Source organism: Canis lupus, chromosome 6 (genome assembly GCF_048164855.1).
Source record: "Canis lupus baileyi chromosome 6, mCanLup2.hap1, whole genome shotgun sequence".
In the NCBI taxonomy this organism is placed as follows: Eukaryota; Metazoa; Chordata; class Mammalia; order Carnivora; family Canidae; genus Canis; species Canis lupus.
The window spans coordinates 40,257,542-40,285,513 of record NC_132843.1 but is presented as its reverse complement, the minus strand read 5'-3'; the positions used below and the strand labels follow the sequence as shown (position 1 = coordinate 40,285,513).

Below are 27,972 nucleotides of genomic sequence, written 5' to 3'. Positions count from 1 at the left end.
TAGGCACAGAGGATAAGGCAAAGCTATCACTGAGGCAGCTCATGACGTTTTGGAGGGTGCTCTGCACAAGGTTAACATCAGATCCAGGAACAGGAAAACAAGTGAGAAAGCTCCACAATGGAAAAATGAGACCATGCTAAGACGGAGGAAGGGGTTAGGGCAAGCAGTGTCTGTCAGACTGAATGTTTTATTTCAACAGACATCCCTGGTTTAAAAAAAAAAAAAAAAAAAGGTGGAGGGAAGGGCTCCCCATTTCATCACACCCACCAGGGAGCAACAGTCCTGTTCAGGAACTCAGAGCCCCGTCCGAAGCATCACTCGAGTCTTTGCTAGCTCCCAGACAGAGGAGCTGAATTTTCTAATTTCTGTTAAGAAAAATCTATCAAATGTGTTCATTCTCGCAGAGGCGAGGGCTGGCTCCTCAGGGACGGAGACCCTGGGCCTGGAGCAGCTGGGGTCCCAGAGGCAAAGCCAGGTGCCAGGCCACAGGAGGTGCCGGAGCGGTGGGGCCCAGAGCCCTAGAATCCATATTTGGCTTGGGTCTGCCGACGGCTGAGCCTATTCTCCGACCAGGTGTTCTTCAGTTCCAGCTCTCGCTCCTTAGCCTGTGGCAGGGGGACAGGCAGGGGTGAGCCGACTGGGGTGCCGAGGGGCCCCTCTCTCTGGCCCCTGCGAGCTTCCCAGTCTAACCTCTTTATTCCCCGGAGCAGTTAAGGGGGAATACCAAATCCCTTCAAAGACTTCATTTTCTCTTATTCAAGTAGAAGGGGAAGACCCTGGGAAAGCAGAGAAGAAACATCTCTTTGGGGAACTAACAGCATCTCTCTGAGGCTAACAGGGTTTAAGCAGAAACAAAAACTGAAGAATCCTGGTCCTGAGGCGCCTGGCTGTCTCAGTCAGAGGAACATGCCACTCTTGATCTCAGGCTCCTAAGTTTGAGCCCCATGTGGGGTGCAGAGATTACTTAAAATTAAAAACAAAACAAAACAAAAGGTTCCTGGTCCCTTACCTGTTGGGTTTAAAACTGAATCGCTCAAGTGGAAGAAGGACAAAGAAGAGCTAGAGTGTGTGCATCTGAAAGGAAGGCAAATCAGATGCTTGAACCACAGAATGGGAAAGGACATGAGAAAGGACGGAGGAGGGAGATGACAGGGGAGGATGGAAGAGGATAGAAGGGGATGGGGAGGATGAGGGAGGAAAAGGGGGACTGGAGAGGAAAAGTGGACAGAGGAGATCCCTGGGTGGCTCAGCGGTTTAGCGCCTGCCTTCAGCTCAGGGCGTGATCCTGGAGTTCCAGGATCAAGTCCCACATCGGGCTCCCTGCATGGAGCCTGCTTCTCCCTCTGCATGTGTCTCTGCCTCTCTCTCTCTCTCTCTCTCTCTCTCTCTGTGTGTCTCTCATGAATAAATAAAAAAATCTTAAAAAAAAAAAAGTGGACAGAGCCACACAGGACCCCACCCCACAAAAGCTACACCTAAAGATGCAGTTTTGTGTTGTGCTGAATATGTGGTGGACGTGGTACCTGAGAAATTGACACCACTTTCTGGCACAAATGGAAGCCATGGCAAAAGGACTGGAAGGTACCAGAACTGAGACTCCTCTGCTGACCATGATGTAGCACTCGGGGAGTAGAGGAACACCCCCACGAGAGTTAGAGGATGCCTGCTCATCTCCCCTGGATGAGGGGTTAGGGTGAAGAGTTTGGGTTTAGAAGTCCCTACCCTCAAATCCTTTCCCTACAAAAAACAAGATAGGGTAAGGACACAAGGGGATCCCTGAAAAGGAAGGCAAGACTATGACCAGAACAATGGAAGCAGATTTCCCACTTAAGTCACCACATAGCATATACGCCCCCAGGGAAAGGGCCTAGACAGCGCTCAGTACAGTGGGTCTCAGAAAGATTTCTGTTTTGGGCACCTGGGTGGCTCAGCAGTTGAGCGTCTGCCTTCAGTTCAGGTCATGATTCCAGGGTCCTGGGATCGAGTCCTGCATCGGCTCCCCATGGGGAGCCTATTTCTCCCTCTGCTGGTGTCTCTGCCTCTGTCTCTCTCACGAATAAATAAAATCTTTTAAAAAAAGTCTGTTTTATGATTAAATGAGTATTTAAAAGTTGTCGGGTCCTAGCATATAAATAACATTCTAATTCCAAAAGACATTTTTGTATTATGTGATTTTTAATTATTTGTGTTGATATCTCCTGCCACAGAAGTGGAGAATATAAAACCAACCTCCTGGGGTGCCTGGGTGGCATAATCAGTTGAGTGACTATTGGTTTCAGCTCAGGTCATAATCTCAGGGTGTGGGATCGAGCCCCATGTCAGGCTCTGTGCTCAGCAGGAAGTCTGGGATTCTCTCCCTCTGCCCCTGCCCCCTGCTTCTCCTCACTGAGTGCTCGCTCACACACACTCACTCTCAAGTAAATAAATAAAATATTTTTTTAAGATTATTTATTTATCCATGTGAGAGAGAGGCAGAGAAGAGACATAGGCAGAGGGAGAGGGAGAGAAGCAGGCTCCACGCAGGGAGTGTGATGCAGGACTTGATCCCAGGACCCCAGGATCACATCCTGAGCCAAAGGCAGACACTCAACCACTGAGCCATCCAGGCTTCCTAATAAATAAATCTTAAAGAAGAAAAAAAAACCTTCCTTATCAGGTAGATGTTTTGCTAAAAGCTGGTGGACCATTTTTCTTTAGAATAGTTTCTTAGGGGATCCCTGGGTGGCTCAGCGGTTTAGCGCCTGCCTTCGGCCCACGGCGTGATCCTGGAGTCCTGGGATCAAGCCCCACATCGGGCTCCCTGCATGGAGCCTGCTTCTCCCTCTGCCTGTGTCTCTGCCTCTCTTTCTCTATGTCTCTCATGAATAAATGAATAAAATCTTTAAAAAAAAAAAAGAAAAAGAATAGTTTCTTAAATCCCTAAACAATAAACTTGCTGTTTATCTATTTTTGGTAAATGGGCTCTTTAAAAGAACCATATGAGAAACCACTTCACTGCCCTCTGTGTTTATGTTTCAATGTCTAAATGTCTCTGCAGTGGGTGATTCAGAAGGACACATCCCCCTCTAGTGGCCACGTGGAGGAGCCGCCAGGGGTGAGGCGGGAAGGGCTGGGGAGGCCGGTACCAGGGACTGGAAACTGGGCCTCAGCCAGCACTTGCCCAGGTGTTCAGGGCCCAGCAGGCAGGCGGGGGCCCCAGCTCTCTCACCTGATGGATCAGGTACGTGATCTGGTGCTTCCGCCGCTGCTGGCCTGTGGGCTGCTCACCTTTCTTCTGCAAGGGGAGAAAACACAATAATTAAGCCACTGGAAGAAAAGTACAAGTATCTCACGTGCCCAGATGGTGCAAGGCTGGAGACTGAGAAACCGACCACATAGCCCAGATCCTGGGGGAGAAGAGTCAGCATGGAGCTGTTTCTATGTCTATACACTTACAAACAGTTATTTTTATTAAAGCTATTTTCCAAAAAACCCAGACTCAGAAGATCTGCCTGAAATAGCCTGCTAATATCCCCACTGGCCTTGAAATACTTTGAGGTCAGTACGGTGTCTTCTGTTTCTCTGGTAACCCCACCCCACCCCACCCCCAGCAACAAGCACAAGGCTCTGCCCACAGTGGACGCTAGACACTAACTGTAGTGCCCGCAGGGAGCTTAACACAGCGTCCCTGCAGACTGGCTCACAACCCTGCCCATCTCCCGCGTTGACCCTCTCAATCTCTACCTCCTTCTCCTGTCAGCCCGCCACCCAGCCCACTCCTACCTACTGCTTCCCAAGCTCTCCTATCAATGGCCAGCAGCTGCAAGCCCGCCTCCCCCATTCTAGCCAGTGCCTATGGGACCCTGCAATTCGAAATTCCACCATCACCCCACCTGTCTCCAATCTTTCAGTATCCACCCCTAGCTGGCTGAAGCCCTAACCAAGCTCTGATGCAAATGCCTTACTGTCCAAGCCTATATGGGTCTGGGTTTCATCCTGTGGTGTTCTGTCCTCCACCAGTGCTGTCTCAGACCAGAAGCTTCCTAATCTGCCCCACCCAGCTCCCAGCACTCTTCTCTGGAGTGTCCTCAGCACACCCGTCATTCTGTCAACACTCCAGCGTCCTCTCTCCCAGTTATGCTGTAAATGCCTCAAGGACAGGAACCGTATCTTTTTCTTCTTTTTAAAAACTCTAGCTTTAATACAATGAGATGGTGGCAAGAGAAGCCAGACCTGGGAAAACTGTGAACTTCAATTCCTTGCTGCTGTGTGACATCATTTAATGTGACCCTCAAAGATGGCAAACACTAACCACCCCCAGCCCTCGGTGAGCGCAAACAACAGTAGCTGTTACTATGTGATGATGCTTCTCGACCCATAGTCAGGAAAGCATGCTCTCCTAAGTGGTTTTTCCAGGAAACAGTGATGGATCTACGCCGATCTAACCACAATCCTTTGCTCTGTCCTGTATGACCGCCAGCATTCAGTTAAAACAAACGGCTGGGGCTCAGATGGCCATCTGTGGCCACAGAACAAAGCAGAGAAAGTCAGGGGGAGGAGAAGGGAATAAGATGCCCGACCTTGGCCTTGCTGGTGCTGGGCTCGAATCCAGGGCTCCCCCACATTTTCCCCCCTGTGGCAGGTTCATAAATGTCCACATTTGCTGTACTCAGCTACTAGGTGGAGAGGGGTTCATCACGCTGAAGAAAATGAGCACAGAAAGGCAGGAGCTCGGTGTGGGAAGCGTGAGGAATAAAGCATCTGAAAAGCCCACAGCTGGCTACAATAAATAACAAAAAAGGAGAGAGGAGGGGTTGCACACGCAGAACCTAAGCCCCCAGGACTTTGCTGTTATGCCCACACCTCAAAAGGTGCTGAGCCAGGCCCCAGCGCGACGGGACAGAGGAAGGATCTGACTGCGGGCAGAGGGCAGAGCAGCTGCAGGCTCCATCCAGCCGGGGAAGCAGCCACAACATATCAAAGTTCTTCCCAAGTGCAGGATGGGAAACTGCTCCAACTGCTCAATCTCAGCAACCATACCCCACCATCCAGATGGGAAGCAAAGTGCTGCAAAGTTCTGGAAGGCAGAGGCTGCATCCATGAGGCTGGGGGCATGCCCCAGTACCGTGGGCAGCAGGCATGTGTGAACTGGTGCTGGGGCAGTAATGATTGGGTGTGGGCTCAGGATGGGGACACACAGCAGATCTTCCCACTTACTTTGCTGAATGACTTCATGGTTTTCTCTTCTGTCAGTGACTTGGTCATCCACTGCTGGGCCCCACTGAGCTGGTCATCCCCTTTAATCTCCACAAAGTTGACCTCCTCCCTCCCTCGGTTCCTCTTGCCCTGCAGCCGCTTAAACTGAAAAAGGAAAAAGAAGGCAGGATGGGGGGATCTGGGTGGGGGATCAGGGGAGGTCACTAGGGGTCCAGACCGTATGGAACAGCTTTGTGACTCCCTGGCCCCCCATGCCCTTTCACCCCACCACCTACCAAGCTCCCCTGAGGCCAAAGGAAAGGCTGCTGCTCAGAACTTCTGTACTCAGAGAAAGGATGCCTCGGCAATGCAATACCCCAGTCACTACTTGGAACTGGTCACTGCTTGGAACTTGTACTCGTTATATATACACTGTATCTGCCTCAAAGGAATATACACTGTATCTACCTCAAAGGACTGTACAATTTTCAAATTAAGAATTCAGGGTAAGGGGCAGCCTGGGTGGCTCAGCGGTTTAGCGCCACCTTCAGCCAAGGGCGTGATCCTGGAGACCTGGGATTGAGTCCCACGTTAGGCTCCCTGCATGGAACCTGCTTCTCCCTCTGCCTATGTCTCTGCCTCTCTCATGAATAATTAAATAAAATCTTTTAAAAAAAGAATTCAGGGTAAAAAAAAAAAAAATCTAGGATTTCTCTCTAAAACTTGGTTTTTACACATCTGCTCCTTCCTCTTGGTTTTCTATCACAAAATCAGCAGACCCCACACCAGACTGGACACAGAGAGGGAGCCTCATAAGAAAGGCCTGGCAGATCTTCTAGGAGACTGCTACTCTCTCCTTCCCCTCCTCACCAAAGTCACCCAAGATGTGCCTGGAAGGTAGTGTGGGTGGACTCCAAAAGCACTCAGGGGGAAAAAAAAAAGCACTCAGGGGCACCTGGGGGGCTCAGTCGGTAAGTGTCCAACACATGATCGGCTCAACTCATGATCACAGGGTCCTGGGATTGAGCCCCATGTTGGGCTCCCTGCTCAGTGGGGTGTCTGCTTCTCCTGCTCCCTCTGCCCCTTCCTGTTTGTATGTGCATGCTCTCTCTCTCTCTCAAATAAATAAATAAAAACATTTAGGGAGGAAAAAAAAACACTGAGAGACTTGAGTGGAACCCAGGTCCTGGTCTGAGCATTATTAGCGAGGCTCTGAGGGGCATTCCACCCACAAGAAACTAACTTTTGCCACAGGATGAGCTCAATGCTGCCTCCTGGGCTGAGGACCTAACCCTGAAACTTGCCAAGGAAATACCCACAGGGGAGTGGGTGAACAGTAACTAGGAACAAGTATGCAGGGCAGCTTTGGCGCCGCCTGTGGCCCAGGGTGTGATCCTGGAGACCCAGGATCGAGTCCCATGTCGGGCTCCCTGCATGGAGCCTGCTTCTCCCTCTGCCTGTGTCTCTGCCTCTCTCTGTATATCTCTCATGAATAAATGAATAAAATCTTTTAAAAAAAAAAAAGTATGCAGAAGAATGGACACTCCTCTGTGAAAAGGTGAGCAGATGATTATTTTTCATAAGAACCTGTATATAAAGAGGTAGCACCCTGGATTCCTCCAGCCCCTCCTACCAGGTCATGACCTCCCTACGAAGAGAACAATACTTTCCATCCTGCACACAGGCTGATGGCACAGGACGTGGGGTTTCCATCTCTCCCTGGGCAGAGATGATGGAGCTCAGCGCAGGGACCCATGGGTGTAGAACACGAGTTATTCACCGTGGCTGTTATTCCCTCACCAAATCCATTCTCCCCTTCTTTTATGCAAGTGAGCCCGACATTCTAGCGAGGCATGTGACCACCCAACTAAATAAAGTCTACACCCCTGGGCACCCCTGCAACCACATGTGGCCATATGACCAGACTCTAGGCAATGTGGGAGAAGTGGGAGTGTTTGTAGGAACTTTTAGGAGGTCTCCTAGGAGAGGCTGCAGAGGGGTGGCTGGAACACAGGCCTGAGAGCTGCAGCCTCACCTGCCACTGCTGGGCAGAAGAATAAAGGCCACATGACCCAGGGACAGCAAACTAATGATCAGGAGGGGACTGGACCCCTGGGCCTACCTACCTTTCATCTTCTTTTATGAGAAGTTAGCTTCCCTGATATAAGCCATTATGCTTTAAAGTTTCTCAGTTACATGCTGCTGCAGTAAATCCTGACTGAATATAGTTATAAAAACTTTTTAGTTTCAGATTGAAACCTGGTGTCCGTAGGTCAGTCACCCGTGCTTTAACTTACTGCTTCGTCATCGATGAAGGAGGCATCTGGGGCAATTTCCTGGGGGGGGACCAGAGCCGGGTCCTGTGCAGGATAGTAGCCACCACTGTAATAATCCTGCAGCCAAGAGGGAAAAAAACATACCAACTGAGGGGCACGGTGGGCAGGGGACACGGCCTGCCCAGGAGCAGAGAGAGCCCTTGTCAAACAGCAGCAGTAGTGCCAGTACCACAAACACTTCCATTGGACAGGTAAAAGTGCCAATCCCAAGGACCCAGCAGCGATCCAAGAACAGTCTGCAGCTTTTCTGATGTGCACCATTCAGACAGGTGGGTATTTTTTAGGGAAAGGTGAGAAGAAATAAAGACATTCTCTCCTGCTTCAATTTCCACCCTGATCCCTCAACCCGGCTCCCCCTTAGCCCTGCTCTAGAGGCAAAAGAGACACACTCGCACTGAGCAGGGGGAGAGGTGTGAAGGCATATCACTCCTGTTCTTTGTCATATTTAGGGCCTCTGGACCCAAGGACACTGCCTGAACCAGGAGAGGGTGCACCTGAACTAATTTAACGTTGTGCATCCACTTCCACAAAAACATGAGATAAAATAACTGGCTATAAGGGTGGTATGGAATTAAAGCTGAGACCATGGCAGGTGTGTGTTACCGGACACTTAGCAATCTGAGGACCAGCCTGAGGTGAGCTGTTACATGCTGCCATGGGTCCCAGAGGAAGAGGGTTGCAGGCAGGATGAGCCCCCAGGAGGCCAGTGGCCCTTCAGCTGAGAAACAGGTTTCTTCCCTGTGCACATTTTCTCCCAATTCTTCCACTTTTGCCCCAAGCTCCAATAAATGGCCCTCTAAGAACATCCACTTTTTGGTGAGCTAAATGGAAAATAAGGTTTAATACTGACGAAGGGGCACCTGGGTGGCTCAGTGATTGAGCGTCTGCCTTTGGCTTGGGGTGTGATCCCGGGATCAAGTCCCACATCGGGCTCCTTGCATGGAGCCTTATTCTCCTCCCTCTGTCTGTGTCTCTGCCTCTCTCTGTGTGTCTCTCATGAATAAATAAATAAAATTTAAAAAATATATACTGATAAAATACATGAAAATCCAGAGTGATTGGAGCACGATTTTCTATGAAAGTATTCACGTAAGATACATGCAATTGCAGGGTCCCCGAGTATATGTCAAGTGTTTCATGTGCACAGACCTCGGTGCAGTTTATAAATGGATACAGAGCTCTCGGTCATCTCTGCTCTGGGAGCAGCTCTCCTGCTACAGCCCCTCATCCCCTGAAAATGTACACCTGTGCAAATTTCGTCTCCACCCCCTTCTTGGTCCGGAGAACCTCTCAGCTGTTGAGCCGATCACTGTCTGCAGTGGTGCTAAAACCACGGGAGACACTGACAGATAAGAGCCTCAGCAGCTTGGCAGCCCCACATCCCCTGACCTCACTTATTCCTAGCCGCAGCTTCCAAACCAGCGCCATTTCAAGGGACATTGACACGGCAGCCAAGTTCATTGGGGCTGGGGCTGCCACTGTAGGGGTGGCTGACTCTGGGGCTGGAATTGGGACTGTGTTTGGGAGCCTCATCATTGGTTATGCCAGGAATCCCTCTCTGAAGCAACAGCTCTTCTCCTACGCCATTCTGGGCTTTGCCCTCTTGGAGGCCATGGGGCTCTTTTGCCTGATGATGGCCTTTCTCATCCTCTTCACCATGTGAAGGAGTCGTCTCCTCCCATAGGTCTTTCTCCCATGTCTTGTCTGCCCTGTATGCCTGTATGTTCCTTTTCCTATACCTCCCCAGGCAGCCTGGGGAAAGTGGCTGGCTCAGGGTTTGACAGAGGAAAGACAAATAAATACTGTATTAATAAGAGAAAAAAAAAAAGGATACAGAACGCCGGTTACTCATTTAACTGGCTTTTTTTTCTTTTGAGCTAAAGAGGTCAAAACACTCTTATCTTCCTTCTAACTATGTTGAAAGGAGACATATTGTTCCTGATCTGCCTACAGGGTACATCGAGGCTCAACAGCAAATATTCAGGAAATACAAATACTTAGAGGGATCCCTGGGTGGCGCAGCGGTTTAGCGCCTGCCTTTGGCCCAGGGCGTGATCCTGGAGACCCGGGATTGAATCCCACGTAGGGCTCCCGGTGCATGGAGCCTTCTTCTCCCTCTGCCTATGTCTCTGCCTCTCTCTCTCTCTCACTGTGTGCCTATCATAAATAAATAAAATTAAAAAAAAACAAAAAAAAACAAATACTTAGAAATTGTTCTTAAAGTCTTTGATCAGAACAGGGTCCCCCCAGGGCACCTGGATGGCTCAGTTGGTTAAGGACCTGCTTAACTTGTGCTCTCTCTCTCAAATAAATAAAATCCTAAAAAAAAAATAATAATAAATAATAAAAAAAAAAGAACAGGGTCTCCCAAAGCCCACCCTATGGTTCCCTAGCCATGCCCAGGATGAAGGTTAAAGCTGGCCATTTTAGAGAATCACAGTGGTTGCAGGGGACATAAGTCTTGCCAATGTCCCGAGCTGGCAGGAAAACTGCCGCCAGCTGCCCCTGCTCAACCAGCAGCCTGCTAAGAGTCCCCGGGCCCCCGGAGTCCTCTCCATCTAGGACATGCTGGCTGCTGGGAAAGTCTTTCCTTTTTTTTTTTTTTTTTTTTTTAATTTTATTTATTTATGATAGTCACACAGAGAGAGATGAGAGAGAGGCAGAGACACAGGCAGAGGGAGAAGCAGGCTCCATGCACCGGGAGCCCGATGTGGGATTCGATCCCGGGTCTCCAGGATCACACCCTGGGCCAAAGGCAGGCGCTAAACTGCTGCGCCACCCAGGGATCCCATGGGAAAGTCTTTCCTAAACCCACTCACAACCTGGCATGCTATACTCATTCTCACGCCACCCACAACAAAGCTAAGAAGCTCCTCCAAATGGCACTTGGATAAAAAATCATCACAACCAGGCAGCCCGGTGGCCCAGAGGTTTAGCGCTGCCTTCAGCCCAGGGCATGATCCTTGAGACCCAGGATCGAGTCCCACGTCAGGTTCCCTGCATGAAGCCTGCTTCTCTCTCTGCCTGTGTCTCTGCATCTCTCTCTCATGAATAAATAAATAAAAGCTTAAAAAAAACAATCACAACCATTTACTGGGCACTTGCTCTGTCCCAGGCACCACACACTAAGCTAGCTGATGGGATAGCCTAGCAACACCACGAGGCTGCCCCTGTTAGGCCCCCTTGCACAGCTGAGGAAGCAGCTCAGACTCACACAGCTTGCAATTCAAAGCCCAAACTGCCCTCAGACCTCATTCTGTCCCACTGTACAAACTGCAGTCCCCTGCCTCCCCACGGTAGGCATCTCCACCCTCCCAATTTCCCAGGGCTCGGTCTCCCGTGTTCTCTGTTCTCCCTTTTCCCTCTTCCCTGCTGTGTCAACTCTCCAGATCCCCCCAGCTCTCAGCATCTCCTCTCCTTCCGTCCTGCTCTCGTGCACCCCCCCTCCACCTCACTCATCACCACCATCCACACCCACGAGGCCATCCTGGATCTCCCAGACTAGAGGCCCTTCTTCTTCCACTTTCTCCCTCCACCTCTCACCAGCTCTTCCAACAATGAGGGCTGGTTTTCAGAACAAAGTTACCAGTTATGTGCTTCTACTTGTCAGACTTTGAGACTTAGGCAATTTTAGACCAGTATGGTTTAGAACAAAAGTAGTATGTATCGAGGCTCAATAGGTACAAGAAAATCAAGACACGAGAAGACACGAACTCAGCCAAAGTGATGCCACAGAAGCTGTATCACTGGCTCAAAGCTCTCCCTGGCCATCACACCCCAGCATGCCTTGGTCTACCCTCCATGCCTCCTACCCACCTGATAATAAGCACCAGCGGCATTGGCATCGCCATATGTGGAAAACTGATTGTAGCTGTAGTCATCCCCAGGCTTAGGCATCCAAGGGGCCCCACTGGAGCCTGCTGCCATCTTGAATTCAAGGGGGGCATTGGCTGCATCGTCCTGGAAGGCTGGCTCTGGTTCCGTGCCTGGAGGCAGCTCTTCAGGGACAGTGGGGATAGGGTAAGGGTATGGCTCAACTCCAGGTGGCTCAGCCTTGTCAGGGAGGGAGAAAAAGTTCTCGGGGGCAACTTCCTCATCACTGTCGTCCTCCTCCTGCGTGATCTGCTTTGTCACCTGCAGGGCAGCACTCTTGGCGGCAGCCTTGATGGCAGACGGTGACGGAGTGGTGGTTGTGGTGCCCACGATAGAAGCAAGGGAAGAGGGCTTGGTCTTAGAAGCCTGTCTGGAGGGCTTAGTGTCAGAGGAGCCATCCGAGGGTCTCCGGGAGAAGGCATGGGGCAGGAGCAACCTGTTAGTCTCTTTCACGGTCAGGTTTTTAGGTTGGGGAAGCAGAGCGGACAGACCAGTCCCCTCACCGGATCCCTGGTGAGCACAGGTTTGGGGAAGGAGGGAAGAAAAGGGACAAGTGAGATCTTGTGATACATATTACTAACATCAAGAACACGAATCATGGACAGGTGCTGCAGCCTAAAATCTTACCAGCCCTTGCTTCCTGTTTACCTCTGCCCACTTGGCTCATCCAACGGGGTTGCAGTCCTCCCACCCCAGGCCCTTCTGCTGGCTGCTGCTCCCAAGGTTAAGATGCCATGGCTGTTCTCCTTGGTTCCATACCAAACCAGCTCCACTGTCCTCTGCCACAGACCCTTCCCTGATTCTGGGTTTTTGGCAAATACGATGCTTTTTTAAATATATTTTTATTTAAATTAAATTTAATTAACATATACCATATTACTAGTTTTAAAGGTAGAATTTAGTGATTCATCAGTTGCATACAACACCCAGTGCTCATTACTTCAAGTGCCCTCCTTAATTAAGCCCATCACCCAGCTACCCCATCCCCTACCCATTCCCCTCCAGCAACCCTCAGTTTGTTTCCTAGAGTTCAGCATCTCAGTTACAATGCTCTTAGTCCCACATCATCCTCCTTCCCAAAAAGCCCAGGGCTCTCTCCAGCCAATCACTCTACCTCTCTCCATATCTTGAAAGTTCCTCTTAACATAGGAACCCTCTGCTTCCTTTGGATTGCTACTCAAAGTAAAAAACAAGGCTCTGTCCAAAAGACATCCATTCTTGTTGCCCAAAGTCCTCTCCTCTGCCCAAGGAAAGGCCTACAGATGTAGTATATTCAGCTTATGGCTGAGTCAAGCATTTAACTTCTCAATTTGCAAGCGAGTTGGCTCACCCCATTCAGAGTTCCCAGGACACGTAAAAATCTCTCCGATTCTGTTTTCTGTATGCTTTAGGGCCAGCCTAGCCTAACTGTAGGGTCGAGGGAGGTATCAGTTTGAAAAAGGAGAACAGAATAAGATCATTTCCAGAGGACCAGTATACTTCAGCCCCTTGATCAAGCAATGCCTGGAGCCTGGGCTTGGGAGTCAGGCAGGCAGAAGAGTTCATCTGGCAGGCAGGCTCCTCTCCAGGCTGTGTATCCTGGTAGACTGCAGAGACCCAAGTGTGCAGGGACCCAGCCAAGGGGCCATGTGGAGCACCTGCTCAAGCTACCTTGAGGTGTCCAACTTCTTGGATGACATCTGGGGTCACAGCCACACCCCCTGCAGCACCAAGGCCCCACTCTGCCCTCAGCTGAGCTCCCTCTCCACCTAGCCCCTCCTGCCAGCTGGGGAAACTGTTCTTTCCTCCTGAGGCCTTCTGCACTCCCATGACCAGAGCTGCCCATCCACCTCCTCCAGTCAGTCATTCTGATAACGGGCTTCAGCTGCCAGTGGGTGCCGTGTCTCCTCCTCCATCACCCCCTATAAACAGGGCCACAACATCACTCCCCAGTCATGTCTCTCACTCCCACAGGACTGTGTCGTAAAACCTCCCAGCAGGGGAGGTGACACCTCCACAGAGTCATGCAAGGGGGCAGCTTTGGCAGCATACACCCGAGTCACCAAAGAACAAGTGTACAGAGGAAGGACCACTTTTGCTTTTGTTTTTCTGGAGACATATGATCCATGAGATCAGAGAGCACAGAAGTCCTGAAGTGCAGAGTAAAAGGGAAGACACTCCCAGGGGCCAGAATCAAGGCTCTGGGACAGGGAGAACAGGGCAAAGGGCAGGGAGGTCATCTCCTGGCACTGTCTAGTTGAGGGCTTTAGGCTTCATTCTGAAGCAGGAGCCAAGCGCAGCAGGGATGAGCTTGGACTCCACCGTCAGACACCGAAGTGGACTCCCCACCCTGCCCCACTAGCCACTTGGCCCTGGGCGAGCTCCTTCAGCTCCTGGGTCCCTCAGGTAGGATGCGGGCATGATGCGGACACTAGGCCTTCAGCACCACTTTGAGGATTAAATCAAGAAAATGCTGATAAAGCACTCAGAACAGGGATCCCTGGGTGGTGCAGCGGTTTGGCGCCTGCCTTTGGCCCAGGGCGCGATCCTGGAGACCCGGGATCGAATCCCACATCGGGCTCCCGGTGCATGGAGCCTGCTTCTCCCTCTGCCTGTGTCTCTGCCTCTCTCTCTCTCTGTAACTATCATAAAAAAAAAAAAAAAAAAGCAAAAAAAAAAAAACCACTCAGAACAGCGCCTGTTACACAGCAAGTGCTATTTAAGTGTTAATTTTCCAGGTTAAAAATGAGATGGGGAAAAAATGGAGAATTTTAAAATACAGACGTTCCCCATGAGGTTTTCGCCCATCGCTTCTTCTACTCTACCCTTCCTGCATAATCTCTGGAGCAGAAATGTACCGATTCCAGTGGTTTCCATGCCCCCTGCCCTCTGCCTTCTAGGTGAGGGAATGCCACCTCACCAGCACCTGGGCGCAGTGAGGGGAGGTCAGTGAGCAAAGGGCTGCTGTCACCCAGGGACACAAACCATCTGGTAACAGTGGGTCCCCCAGTACTGGCATCTGCTCTAAGTGTGGTGGAAAGTACTGGGTGTTGTAAATCGCTTTCCGGAAGCTGCATGGAACGAGAAAAGGGGCTTTGCTGCGTCCCGGAGCTTACCTGAAGGACAGTTTTCTTCTTTGACGGCTCATCTTCCTCGGAATCTGACTAAGAGAAAAAGAAACAAAATAAGGCCATCCCATTCAACGGCAGCGGAGGAAGAACCCAGAGCAGATGAGGAGCAGGAGAGACCGCCTGACTGTGGGATCCTATCCCTGCCCCACAGAGGCAACCACAGAAAGCAGAGCTCTCCTCCTGCTGGAGACGTGCGTCAAAAGAAGGGGCCGTGCCCACCTCCCCAGGCCATTCATCCCCCACCCCCCGCCCAGACTTGTTGCACAGCCTTCCAGCCATCAATTTCTATTCCATCAAAGTAGAACTATTTTCTCTCGCTTAGACTTGGTGGAAAGAAAAGGCTATATGCCCATTCTCCTTATAAATCTGTCCACAAGAAGATGAATGGGATTTGGCCCACAATCGCCCCCCATCTCAGCTTCACTTCTGAAACCACTCATCCAGACTACATAACCACACAGCTGGGGAACTCCAGTGGGAGTAAGTGGTGTGTTAACTACTCTTCTGTACAGCATTAAAGGTCAAAGCCATTGGAGAAATCCATTCTCTCTCCAAGTATGATCTACTGTCTGCCAGAGAGTTGTCTGTGTCCAAGAAGAAGGCGAGCCAATGGGGACAGTGAGCACTTGGGGCACAGGAGACCACTTTGTCACCCCTGACTCACCAGGACTGTTCTTAATACAAGCTCTCACACTGAAAACTATCTGAACTTGCAGCTCAGTACCAGTTCCTGAGCATCTTCAACTATCAGCAAGGTGCGAGGCATATGAACAGCAAGCTTCACCACTACTCGACTTCTAAACATTAATCCCCAAGCCAAGAATCCTGAAAGCTTTCCATTTGTTCTTGGGGCCTTGGTTTGAGCATCTGCACATAAAGGGCCTCCAAGGCCCGTTCATCTCCCAACACTCTGCAAGAACTCAAACCCTCTGCCTTTCACAGCTGACACCCCCCACAAACAAGTTCCTTCTTGGGCTCATGGGTGACAAGGATCTCACAGTAACAGAGGGCCTCCTCCCTGCAAGACACAGTGGGAGGTGCATAGACAGACTTCCAGGTTGCTGCCCCAGAGGCATTACAGGTAAGATGATGTGTATCCCATATGCCCTCGGGCACAAGATAGGGCCCAGTGCAGGTAGAGTCCTAGCCCACTGGTCTCCAGACCATTCACCTCAGGGTGCTTCCAAGAGCTTGTGTGTGTGCTGTGACACAAAAGAAATCTCTGCCCTCAAGGAACTTACAGTCCAGTAAGATGACGAGCACCCCAGTAATGGTAATAAAGGCATTAAACATAAGGAATTGAGGGGCGCCTGCGTGGCTCAGTTGGTTACGCTTCTGACTCTTGATTTTGGTTCAGGTCACGATCTCAGGGTGGTGAGATGGGCCAGCCACAAGTTGGGCCCCGTGCTCAGCATGGAACCTGCTTGAGGTTCTCTCTCTGCCCCTCCCTCCCTTGCTCTGTTGTAATAAACAAACACAAGGACACCAAGCAACCCCTCAAAGAACCTGCTGGTCCTACATTTCTTCCTTTCATGGGTGGCCTGGCTTTAGTACCTCATCCCTGCACCTGTATCTCAGCTGCCGGGCACTCTCCTATGTCTGTACTCTGTACTCCTGACTCCAAACTCCCAGGAACCTTCCTGGTGACTCTCAGCTTGCTCTTTTCCACTGTGTCCTAGCATCATTCGTTTGGGGTGGCGTCATGCTAACCCTGGTCCACATATGCCTGCTTTGCTCATTTTTCTTTTCTTTTTCAAAAAAAATTTTTAAAAGATGTATTTATTTATTCAAAAGAAAGAGAGACAGAATATGTGAGCAGGGGGAGCGGGAGAGAGAATCCCAAGCAGACTCCATACTCAGCGTGGAGCCCAACACAGGGCTTGATCTTTCGACCCAGAACTCATGACCTGAGCTGAAACTGAGTCGGACTCTCAACTGACTGAGCCACCTAGGTGCCCCTGAATATGACATTTTTCTTATTTGTATTCTCACCTTTTCTGCCATATAGTTCAAGACCGCCTCACAGGATTCTGTGTGAAACGATCTCCATTACTAACTGCTGCCAAATACATATGCATGATGAAATCCTTAAGGGCAGTCTGTCTCGGTACTTAAACGTAGAGAATAAATAAGGGGGAGGCGGTAAAGGGAATCATCTAGGTGGCAGTCAACTCACTTGCGATGCTTCACTTAGTCCTTCTGGTAACGCTTCCCAGCAGGTGTTATCACCTCAATTTTGCGGGTAAGGGAGGTGAGGCTCGCCAAGGCTAAACAGCAGCTAGAACACAGCAGAACCAGGCCCCGGCCCTGCTGTGAGCCCACATCTCTGCAGAGACACCATGCCCAGCTGTCCGAGCCTGCCCACAGCCTGCCCAGGCCTGAAAGCCACATGGTCAGGCCCCTCAAGAACCCCCACATGATGCAGACGAGAGCACAAGGCACAAACTCAGAAACACAAGTCTGAGTCTCCGCTTTGTTACTTATCTGCCACTCCCAAGCCTACTGGAAATAACACATATGGCACAACCAAGAATGCACAAGCTACTGGCCATGAAAATATACATAATTTAAAAAATAAAAAGAAAAAAGAAAATATACATAATTAACATTGTGGGCCGACTTCAGAGATTATCACCCTCCCTGGCCTATGAGATGTCAAACTCAACCAAACAGCCTCAGGCCCCACATGCCTCATGTTTTGACCTCTTCTCTCTATTCCCTCTCCCCCCACCCCACTGCCTTCAGAGACTCCTGACCACTCCCTGCCTTCTGGCCAGAAAGCCCCGTCTCCCCCCCTCGGTCTTCCCCCCTCCCTCCCCACCCGACTGCAGGGAACTGCCTCAACTGCCTCAAGGTTGGAAGGCTCTCACAGCGGGAACCACCTCATTGTGGGCCTGGCTACAGAGCATCCTTGAGCGTCCTTGAAGCCTGGAGGTACAACTCCACCTCAGCAACATGTGCAACAAGTCTCACTGCAACAACCTGAAAACAAGCAAATCTTAGCCTAGTTTAAGATGATGACATCTATAAAACTGTACAAGCATCTTCTTATTCTCCAGATCTTATGATGACCAGAACTAGGCTGCAGAATGCCTAACTGTCCCTGCAGCCAACAGAGGTGGACGCCAGGCGTGCCGAAGAAATGCCATTTGTCTCTCAAACAGTACACACTGTCTCCGTTATACCGACATTCCAAGATTAAGGTCTGAAAGCACAAAACCACATCTGTACAGACCCTAGGAGCCACTTACTGTTCCTGGATTCAGGGAGCTGCGCAGGGCCCTCACGATCACCCTCTCTCTGGAATGCCTGGTCCTTACCCCCGAACCATCTTATACACTACTTCGTGAAACACATGAGCTACAGCAGATCCCCCAAAACACGGCAAGAACCTCCCCAAGTCAGAATCTCCCGAGTGCGCTAGGCCCACAATCTCATGAAGTCCTGCCTTTCTACCTCTGGGGAGGGACGGAGCAAAATCTCTCCCTCTGAAGGCTGACAAGAGGGACTCGGGGACATTTGGAACTGCTTTTGGGCCACAGGACAGGTCTAGGGGGCTGTGGGGCTTTGACAGAGTAAAACCATCCCTGCCGCTCACACAAACTCACGCCAATTCTGCCCTAGAAGCTGGTGGCCACATGGAGCTCCCGGGCTCAGAGGAAGCTCAGAGGCCACTCAAAGATCATGTGGCCATGGGGGGTCCCGACTAAACACTCACAGGAAACAGAAGGAGAACTTACAAAGAAAACCTATTTCAGCACAGAGCACCAGAGAGCATGGAGGGGGCCAATGCCCAGGCTGAGAGACAAGCCATCATGCATGCCCCAGTTGCCCAGGACAGGGGAGTTGGCACCCCTTGGAACTCCGCAGAGAAACATCAGTTTGGCTTCCCTGGAGACCCTGCTGGAGGTGACAGGCTCAGCCTCAGCATTTAACCTAGACCCAAGGAGAACTTCCTGGACAGGGACAGAAGCACATTGGGGTTTTCTCCTTTATCACAGCAAAACATATGGGATACAAAATGTGCCATTTTATCAATTTTAAGTTTACAACTCAGTGGCATATGGGATCCTTGGGTGGCTCAGCGGTTTGGCGCTTGCCTTCAGCCCCGGGGTGTGATTCTGGAGTCCCGGGATCGAGTCCCGCATCAGGCTCCCTGCATGGAGCTTGCTTCTCCATCTGCCTGTCTGTCTCTCTCTCTCTCTCTCTCTCATGAATAAATAAATAAAATCTTAAAAAAAAAAAAAAAAAAAAAAAAAAACCTCAGTGGCGTAAGTGCACTCACCGTGCTATACCACATTCATCACCAACCATTTCTAGAACTTTCATCACTCAAACCAAGTCTGTACCTCCTGAATGACAACCACCCAGGAGCTACTCCCTGACACCCAACCCCGGGGCATGGCGCTTTTCCTCTCCAGGTCTGCGATTACGCACACTGTGGGTACCGCACACATCAGGGCCACCCGGCGCACACTAGTTAGTCTGTGGCCGGTTTGCTTCACTTAGCACCCATGCTGTCCACATGCCAGCATTTCCTTCCTTCCCAAGGCTGAAGGATACGCCACCGCACAGCACCCACGCTCTGCTCATACACTCCTGTGCGGACACCTGGGCTACTGCCACCTCCTGGCTAGAGTGAACGGCAACGCTGGGAAGACAGGTGTGCAGGCATGTGAGTCCTGTTCTGGGCTCTTTTCACCTAGGAATCAAACTACTAGATTATAGGGGAGGCCAGCTGCTCAGGAGGAAAAGGATGCAACTCCTATCTCAGGGTCATGAGTTCGACCCCCACGTTGGGTGTGGAGCTTACTTAAAAAAAAATTGGGGGGATCCCTGGGTGGCTCAGCAGTTTAGCACCGCCTTCAGCCCAGGGTGTGATCCTGGAGTCCCAGGATCGAGTCCCACATCAGGCTCCCTGCATTGAGCCTGCTTCTCCGTGTTTCTGCTTCTCTCATATCAATAAACAAACAAACCTTTAAAAAAATAAACAAATAAAAAATAAATTTTTTTAAAGAAAATTTTAAGGGACGCCTGGATGGCTCAGCGGTTACGCTCTGCTTTCAGCTTAGGGTGTGATCCTGCAGTTCAGGAATCGCATCGGGCTCCCTGGGGGGAACCTGCTTCTCCCTCTGCCTATGTCTCTACCTCTCTCTCTGTCTCTCATGAATAAATAAAATCTTAAAAAAAAAAAAAGCAAAATTTTAAATAAGAAACTGCTGGATTACAGAGTAATTCTAAGTAACTTTTTGAGGAACTGCCAAATTTTTCCACAGGAGGCTGTCCCGTGAAGGCCCTGGAATCCACTTCTAGAGAGGCCAGATCCCAGCCAACGGTGTAGGGCAGTGCCATCAGACTCGAGACAGGGGCGAGGCCCGCGACACCAGAGCACCAAGGCCTGGCCAGGATGAGCCCTCCAGGGTTTTGGAGGCACAAACTGGTTGTCTTAAAAAGAACGTAATGAAAAAAAAAAAAAAAAAAACACGTAATGAATTTCTTCTTGACCTCACAAGAGCCCGAGCCTCAGTGGCCACCACTGTCCTCCCTGCTCCAGCTGCCAAGAGTGACAAGACACACACACCGGACACTGCTGAGCAAAACGGAAACAGACATGTTCCATTAAGCCAGCCTGGTGGGATCTGCTAATCTATCAGAGCCTCGCTCCTGGTGGCAGCCTCTTGCTTATCTTCTCAAGACTCTGGTTCTGACAGACTCCCTCTCCAAAAACCAATCGCTAGCTGCCAGGGCCAGGAGCCAAGGAGGAAATAAGGGCCCAGGCACAAGCCCCCAGGGTCCAAACTCGAATCACTACTATACTCCTCACTGCTGTTATCCCAATTAGCCAGATTCATCAACTTGTTTCCCTCTTTGGTCTCCAGGCCCTTCAGTTAGAGCTGGGCCTCCTCTCCAGCTCCTGCGCCTTGCCCCTGCGTCCCCCACCCCCACCTCTACTCCTATGCCCCACACTGTGCTGCCTGCACACCAGCGGCTGCCCCAGGGCACTCTCTCCCACAGGCACAACGAGATAACAAAACACCTCTGCAAGTCAAAGAGAGGCCAAACCTTGATCTTGGATCCATCACCTCTGTTCTCTACACTCCTCTTTCGTCTGTAAACCAGGGACCATGATGAGCTGGCAGAGGCAGGGTCGTGCCTCAGGCATGGTCACAGCCATTGGGCAGATGCCCCACAGATGTCTGCGCTCCTTCCCTCGCAGTTGAGGGCGGAGACTGTGCTCAATCTGCTGCAGTCAACTCTTATTTGGTCAACAGAAATAACCAAAATAAGTGAAACCTCCCATCTCACCACTGCCAGTTTTCCAGTATCTGGGTAAATGATCTGAAAACGTGGGTATTACCAATCCAGATAAACCTGAAACGTGTGGGCTCTGGAATGCACATCCAGAGACCAAAAACTCTTAGAGCAGACTGATTTTCTTTTTTTAAAGATTTTATTTATTTATGAGAGACACAGAGAAAGAGAGAGAGAGGCAGAGACACAGGCAGAGGGAGAAGCAGGTTCCATGTAGGGAGCCTGACATAGGACTCAATCCCAGGTCCCCAGGAACACGCCCTGGGCTAAAGGCGGCACTAAACCGCTGAGCCACCCGGGCTGCCCCAGACTGACTTTCCTACTTCTGACTTTCTGTATCCTGATTTTAGAAGTCTGCATCCCCTGAGCCCACAAAATCAACACTCAACCTGCCCAAGGAGACAGCTGAGACAGTAAGAAAAGGAGGTGGTGATCCAGCATGTTGTGGGTCACTCTCAATTCCTCACAGTGGAAAGATGACCTGGACACGGAACTGGGCCCTGCCCATCCCCTGGCTGCAGCTGCCTGCGGAGCTGACTATAAGCAGCCCCACCATATTCTCGCTCGTGGAAAACCAGAATTGGGACTAATAATGTGGTTCCATTTGGGACTTAAAGGAATAAGGGAACAAGGTGTGGGGGTGAGGGTGGCCATCAGTTCTCTGCAGCAAACGTTGTGGAGCAGAGAAAGCCGCTCTGCAGACAAAGAATGGATCAAACTTGCAGAGCTGTGTGGGTCCCCAACAGACCTCCAATTCCTGACTCCCGGCCCTTTCCAAAGTACCATGCTACGCTTATGATGTATTACCATTCAAGCCAGCTAGAGGTGCTGTCTGATAACTGCAACCAATTAAATCCACCTAACCCCCAACCTGCCCTGTTTCCTGTACTCCCTCATAAATGGCACCACTACCCTGCCCGCTCCCTGCACTAAAAGGCAGGGGTCAACCTCGAACCCTGGCCTTTATTCAAGCCATCCCATCAACCACCTAGACTGGCCAGCCACTTCTGCCTCCTGACAGATCCGCAGCCTGCGGATCTCACTGAGCTGGCGCCCCTGTCCAGGCCAGTGCCCTCTCTCATGCTGCCCCCTGCCCACCCCCATCCCACCCCACTCTACCCCACCCCACCCACTGCCACTCATGCTCCCTGCCAAGTCCTCGCCACTCTGTGATCTGAGAGTCCTTGCTTGGCCTTTAGGGGCACTTACCTAGCACTACCCAAGGGTCACATCAGAGGCCTTCCGGTGGTGCTCCAGGCCCAAACCTCTGGCCTCGGCACCTCCCTCCCCATACTCCTGTGAGTTACTCACTTCAGGTGCCTCTGGAGCACTGTCACTCTCTCACCACTGGGCTTTGTGCCACATCCTTCCTGTCTTCTCCCCGCAGCACCCCTTCCCTGGCTCCCTCCTCCTCGCTTTTATCTCCTTCCTCTGGAAGTCTCCCCAACTTCTAGACTGGATCAGTGCCTACTAGGTGTGCTCCCACAACCCCAGCTCTCTCCTGGTTCTTCTTCTTCTTTTCTTTTTTTAAAGATTCTATTTATTTATTCATGAGAGAGACAGAGAGAAGGCAGAGACATAGGCAGAGGGAGAAGCAGGCTCCTCTCAGGGAGCCTGATGTGGGACTTGATCCCAGAACTCTGGGATCACGCCCTGGGCCAAAGGCAGGCGCTCAACTGCTGAGCCACACAGGCGTCCCTCCTGGTTCTTCTCTGACTTGACCTAAAATCTACCTCCTTGTCAGTCTTCTCCATAGACCGTGGCATCCTCATGGGCAGAGCGATCATGTTCACCCCTGTACTCTCGGCTCCCGGCACAGACAAGCAGCTTTGTTCCAAATGAATGAGTGAACGAATAAATGCACAAGAGTTCAGAGTTGGTTACTTCTACTTCAACACCAAACTCTGAAGGGAAGTCACTTAAGGAAACCTAATACATTTCTCCAAACACATACTGAGAGCCTACTAAGTGCAGGACACAGAGCAGAAGTGCTCTGAACCCTCACCTGGCTACCGCGAAATCTCTCAGGCCACCTTTCCACAGGAATTGTGCTTTCAGAGACCACCACCAGTTCAGGCGGGACGAAAATAGGAAACTGGAGAAGCTAAGGTCTCGGATCTGGTTTCTCTGACGCTTGTGTCACTGTTCACTTCAGAATTTCATGAATTCCACTGATGGAGGAGAGCAGACTGCATATCATCAGAGTGACCCACCACCTGAGCCAGCCTGAATGGATGGTTCTACGACCCCTACCAGCTGCATTTCTAAGGCTGCCTTCGCAGACCTGGAAATAAGCTTCTCCACTGCCACAGGGCAGGGGGCCCGCTGGCCCCAGACATCATGCCTGCTCCCAGACGAACAGGAAGGAGAAAAAAGAGAATGCCGAAGTAATGAACCTAGTTTTCTCTGTCTTATCCAGAGACTTTTCTCTGCGTGAGATTAAATCAAGGCCCGAGTAAGTTTCAGCAGAGTGACAGAGCCTGCCTTGGATCCTAGATGTAGACGCCACGGTCTCAAGTGAGCAAGAAGGGGGTCAGCTAGAGAGATTCTGGAAACTCCTTTCCATGAACAGGCCACCTTCACCTGAGCTCATTCACTTCGAAAACGTTCAGGTGGCACTCAGCAGGGATACAGTAGTGTTTAGAGTAACAGCCAGCCCTGCCTTCATGGGGCTTGTGCATGCCTGCAGGGAGATGGGCAGTAAGACGTGTTGCGTGTTTGACGGTGGCAAGCACACAGAGACAGGAGCGACAGGAGTAACAGGAGACTGTATTGCAAGCCGGCAGGCCAGGATGTCCTCGCTGAGCTCCTGTCTTCTAAAGGAGATGAGAGAGAGGATGGTGGGCTCTCTGGGGAAGCAGCTGAGGGACCAACCAGAGCAAACATGGACACGGCCCCAAGCCAGAGCTGGAAGCCTGCAGAAAAGCAAGAGCAAACACAAGCTTCTCTCCGAGGGTCACCAAAGGGGAGCGATGGGCTGACCAACTAACTTTTCGGAAGAGAGAAAGGAAAGAACTCAGGAAAATCCTGAAACACCACCTGCGCACAGGCCTAGGTCTCCTTGGTTCCCACCGTGCTCACCCCAGAAAAGGACTTGTTTTCTGCTCCAACATACAGAAGACAACGTTGCCGTGGCTGCCTCTTGTAGAACAGGATCCCAGGGTCCTAACTCACCTGGCGAGGCAACACCTAAATGGGAACACCAAGGCACAGGCCTGGAGGCGACCCAGCCAGCTCTTCACAGCCACCACGTCCCATCCAGGTAAGATCCTACGTGCTAGTCGCCTGCTTCTGCTCTGTAAAATCTGCCATGTTATCTCCCAGAGTTCTGTCCATCCGAGGGCAGGGCTGATGCCTCAGCGGCGCTGTCCTCCACCGAGAACTTCTTCCTAACTCCCTGGAACACTGAACCTGGGATCCCTATTCCTTTCCCCAGCCCCTGACGGCTTTAAGTTCAGGTGGAGGGAAGCAGGAGCGCAGGAACCCTGTGTCCCGTCACTTCCCCAGGCACACCTTTCACGGGCCGAGGAGCAGGTGCGACAGGGGAGCGGCGCCCCGACCTGGGATGGCGGGCGGCTGACCGTGTGGCCCTCCCGCAGGGCGGTGCAGCCCCCGGGAGCCCGCATGGGCACGTCCCAAAGCCCACGAACTCGCTCCTCTGACGGCAGGGGCCCAGGTCCGCGACCACCGGCCGCGGGTCCCCGCGCACTACCCGGCGCAGCCCCCCACCCCATACTCACATCCCCCTGATGCAGCTCCGGCGCCGCGATCTTCACGGGCTCCGTCCTCTTCTTTGGCTTGGGAAGGCCCAGGGGGGGCCCGGCACCGCCCATGGAGGGGGGCAGGCCGAGGCCGGGGCCCCGGGGCGAGGGCAGCCCCAGCCCCTCCCCAACTCCCGCCGCCTCCGCCGGGCTGACGCCCGGAGGGGGAGGGAAGCCTCCCAGGCCGAACGGCAAGGGCGGCGGGGGCTGGAGCCGGGGGTCCCCGGCGGGCGGGGGCAGCAACAGTGGCGGGGGGAAGGCGGGGGCCAGCATCTGGGGGGGCGGAGGCAGCAAGGCCGGGCCCTTGGGTGCGGGGAGAGAAGCGAACAAGCCCCCTAAGGTGGGCCCGGATGGCGGGGCCGCCGCCTCCTCCTCCTCCGGCTCCGGCTCGGCCTCATCCGGCTCACTCTCATCGCTGCTGGCGTAAGCAACCAGCGACATGGCGCCTCCCGCCTTTGGGGCGCCCTTGCCGGCAGACCAGGCCTACTTGAGACCGGGGATGCCCGGAGGCCTGGTGGACCCCGCCACGGGGCGGGGCGGGGCACCGAAAAGCCCGCCTTCTCCGTATCCCCGGGCTAGCCCCGGCAGGAGCCCATGGCCACAGTTGATTTCCAAGAGTAAGGCTTCCTTCTTCACTTAAGCTCCCAGTCCCAGGCAACTACACACAGCTAATGGCCGCCGAGTCACTCCGCCTCCTCCTCGCCTCACCAACACGAGAACTACAATCCCCAGAAGGCACTTTGGCCACAGCCCCATGCTCCGCTGCCGGGAACTCAGCGCAAGGCACGGCGGGAGTTAGAGTCCGAGGAAGGATTAAGGGTCGCGCAGAGAGCCAGGAGGGAAACCCGCCTCTGACGCGAGGACGCCTGGGATGAGTAGTTTTTGGGGGCCACTGGCAATTCCGAGGGGACTACAAGCCCCATCGGTCTCGGCGGTCGTCACGGAGACGGGTAGAAGAAGCACTTCGGTACTTGAAGTTCCCTAGGGTAGCCGCTTGAGGGCTAAGGTTGATGGGAAATGTAGTGCTCTTAGAAACTGCAAGCGGTGTCGGGAAGGAGAGGGAGTCCGCGAAGGTGGCGGATGGGGAAAAGCGCTTAAAGGGGAAGTGACCTCTGAATGAACAGACGGAGTTCCCGAGTCGCCCGAAACCGGGAGTTGGAATAAAACACCCCAGTAAGAGCCAGGGCCCGAGAAACGCGTACGAAAGTGGAGGGGGGGGAGGAGGGGAAGGGGGAGTGAGAAATAAGCGAGACTTGAAGTCTGAGAGCCGAGATGAATATGACCCCAGAGTGAGGAGGTGACTCCCTCGCCCTGACCGAGGTGCACGTCCAGGAGGACCCAGCCCTTCCAGACTGGCGCCTGGCCTCTCTCTGCAGCAGCCAGTGAGGAGAAAGATGGGCAGGGCCTGGAAGGCAGCCGGGTGTTTGAGCTTAGTCCGTTTCCGCTGCACCCCCTCGGGCGGAGTGGGGAGAGGAGTCCGAGGCATCACCCGAGCCCGTCCTTGTCCTGCCCGAGCCTCCGTACGTCTGCGGACGTCCTCTGCATCCTCCGCATCTTCTGCATCCTCCGCATCCTCTGCATCCTCCGCATCCTCTGCATCCTCCGCATCCGCCGCGTCTTCTGCATCCTCCGCATCTTCTGCATCCACTCCATCGGTCTCTCTCTCCCCGCGCCCGCTGTTTCCTGCTGTGCCTTTGTGGGTGACCTTCATATCCATCCGTGTGTGTGTCCCTTCCCAGCTCTGGAATGTCTGCCCACAACTGCTACCTGTCTACCTGTGGTTTTCTTCCCTTTCTTCTTTATGCATCTTCACACTTTCTTGCCTGCTTGTGTCTGGATATTCTCTGTTGTCAGTTCTGTGTGTGTCCTTCACATGCTAATCCACCTCGGTGGGCGCCACCTCCGTGCTCCTGGACAGCAGAAGATTCCACGGAGCTCAGCCCCTGAAGACTGTTGACGTTCTGTGAGGAGGCCAAAGAGGAATTCGGAAAGGACGCTGGGGGGGCGGGGGGGGTAGGACGATGATGATGGCAATAAGAGGGTCAGTGAATCTTCCGTTGGACAAGCTTGCATGGCCCCTCCTGCCACCCTGTCCATGTGTCTAAGGTCTCGTCCTGCCTTCATAGACAAACTGATACTCCACCTTCTCCATGAAGCCTCCCAAATCTGTTTGCTTCGTGCTCTGGATGCAGAGAGCAGTTTTCCAGCATTCCAATTCTTAAATTTTAATGTGCCTAAGATCACTGGGAAAGCTTAAAAATGCAGATTTCTGAATTCCAGCCTAAGAGATTCCTATTCTGTAGGTGTGGAGGTGGGGCCCAGAAGTCTGGATTTTGAAGAAACTCCTCACTTGATTGCAAAGCAGTTGTGGCAAGGACTACAGTGAGAAGCTACACCTCCCAGTCAGACCTCAGCTAGTATGCTTTGCACAATGCTGACTTGGACCTAGGACTAGCTGCTTTTTTTTTTTTTTTTTAAGATTTTATTTATTTATTTATTCATTCATTCACGAGAGACACATAGAGAGAGAGGCAGAGACACAGGCAGAGGGAGAAGCAGACTCCATGCAGTGAGCTCAAGGTGGGACTGGATCCCAGGTCTCCAGGGCCCCACCCCGGGCTGAAGGCGGCACTAAACCGCTGAACCACCGGGGCTGCCTGGACTATCTGCTTTTCAAATCTGGGTTACTGAGCCTGCTTTCTGGTGACTTTGGCCAGTCACTTTTCTGAGTCTCAATTTTTTTCTTTGAAAAATGGGTAGAGTACTAAGGACTCCTGTCTTGGGATCCCTGGGTGGCTCAGCGGTTTGGCACCTGCCTTCGGTCCAGGCATGATCCTGGAGTCCTGGGATTGAGTCCCATGTCAGGCTCCCTGCATGGAGCCTGCTTCTGTCTCTGCCACTCTCACTGTGTCTATCATGAATAAATAAATAAAATCTTTAAAAAAAAAAAAAAGGACTCCTGTCTTAGTCCTGTAAGAAACACTTGATATTAACACACAGTGAAATGACTTAGAATGTAAGTCATTCAACAACACATTTTGCTAACCTGCAGAGAAGAGAAGCCCCAAATATGGTCTAAGCTGGATTCTCTCACTGTAAAGATTAACGATTTGTCTCATGAGGTATATACCTGCTCTTAAAAGTTGTTTTCATGTAAGAAATTGATCATAAAACTCCACAACAGGGATGGGAAGAGGATTTATTTCTCACTGTGTACTCTTATACCTTCAGAAATTTATAACCCAAACGTATATTACCTATCCTAAAATAATAATTACAATAATAAAGTCTTCCAGGAAAAGATAGTGAATTGAACTGTCATCTAATCTGGTTCCCCCTGAAATAGCACTAAAACTTCAATGAAGGCATGTTTAGGGAAGAGGCATTAAAGATCATTTTGAAAAG

The 27,972-nt window shown here is 51.7% G+C and overlaps 1 protein-coding gene and 1 pseudogene across 2 annotated transcripts; one reads left to right on the top strand and one right to left on the bottom strand.

The window, feature by feature from the left end:
- Positions 1-154: 154 nt before the first annotated feature.
- Positions 155-25,367, bottom strand: PRCC (proline rich mitotic checkpoint control factor). 2 transcript variants are annotated; one of them, XR_012032736.1, is made up of 8 exons: positions 24,547-25,367; positions 14,480-14,527; positions 11,328-11,894; positions 7,473-7,568; positions 5,197-5,340; positions 4,560-4,679; positions 3,209-3,274; positions 553-605 (listed from the first exon to the last, which is right to left on the bottom strand). XR_012032736.1 is itself a non-coding variant. In XM_072830020.1 (7 exons), exons 1-7 carry the CDS (start codon positions 25,006-25,008, stop codon positions 519-521), a joined length of 1,470 nt encoding a protein of 489 aa, XP_072686121.1. In that variant the 5' UTR covers positions 25,009-25,354; the 3' UTR covers positions 155-518. The 2 variants fall into 2 exon arrangements, 1 of the variants encoding a protein (XP_072686121.1); XM_072830020.1 differs by lacking the exon at positions 4,560-4,679 and having other exon boundaries at positions 155-605; positions 24,547-25,354.
- LOC140635401 (ATP synthase F(0) complex subunit C2, mitochondrial pseudogene) lies at positions 8,621-9,333 on the top strand (annotated as a pseudogene).
- Positions 25,368-27,972: the final 2,605 nt, after the last annotated feature.

Bases quoted from the DNA above. Each gene is read 5' to 3' on its own strand.
- PRCC (XM_072830020.1), bottom strand. From the start codon at position 25,008: ATGTCGCTGGTTGCTTACGCCAGCAGCGATGAGAGTGAGCCGGATGAG. The intron at 11,895-14,479 runs GTAAGCTCCGGG...TGTGCTCACCAG, and splicing joins AGAAGAAAACTGTCCTTCAG to GGATCCGGTGAGGGGACTGG. The intron at 606-3,208 runs GTGAGAGAGCTG...CCCCTGCCACAG, and splicing joins TCACGTACCTGATCCATCAG to GCTAAGGAGCGAGAGCTGGA.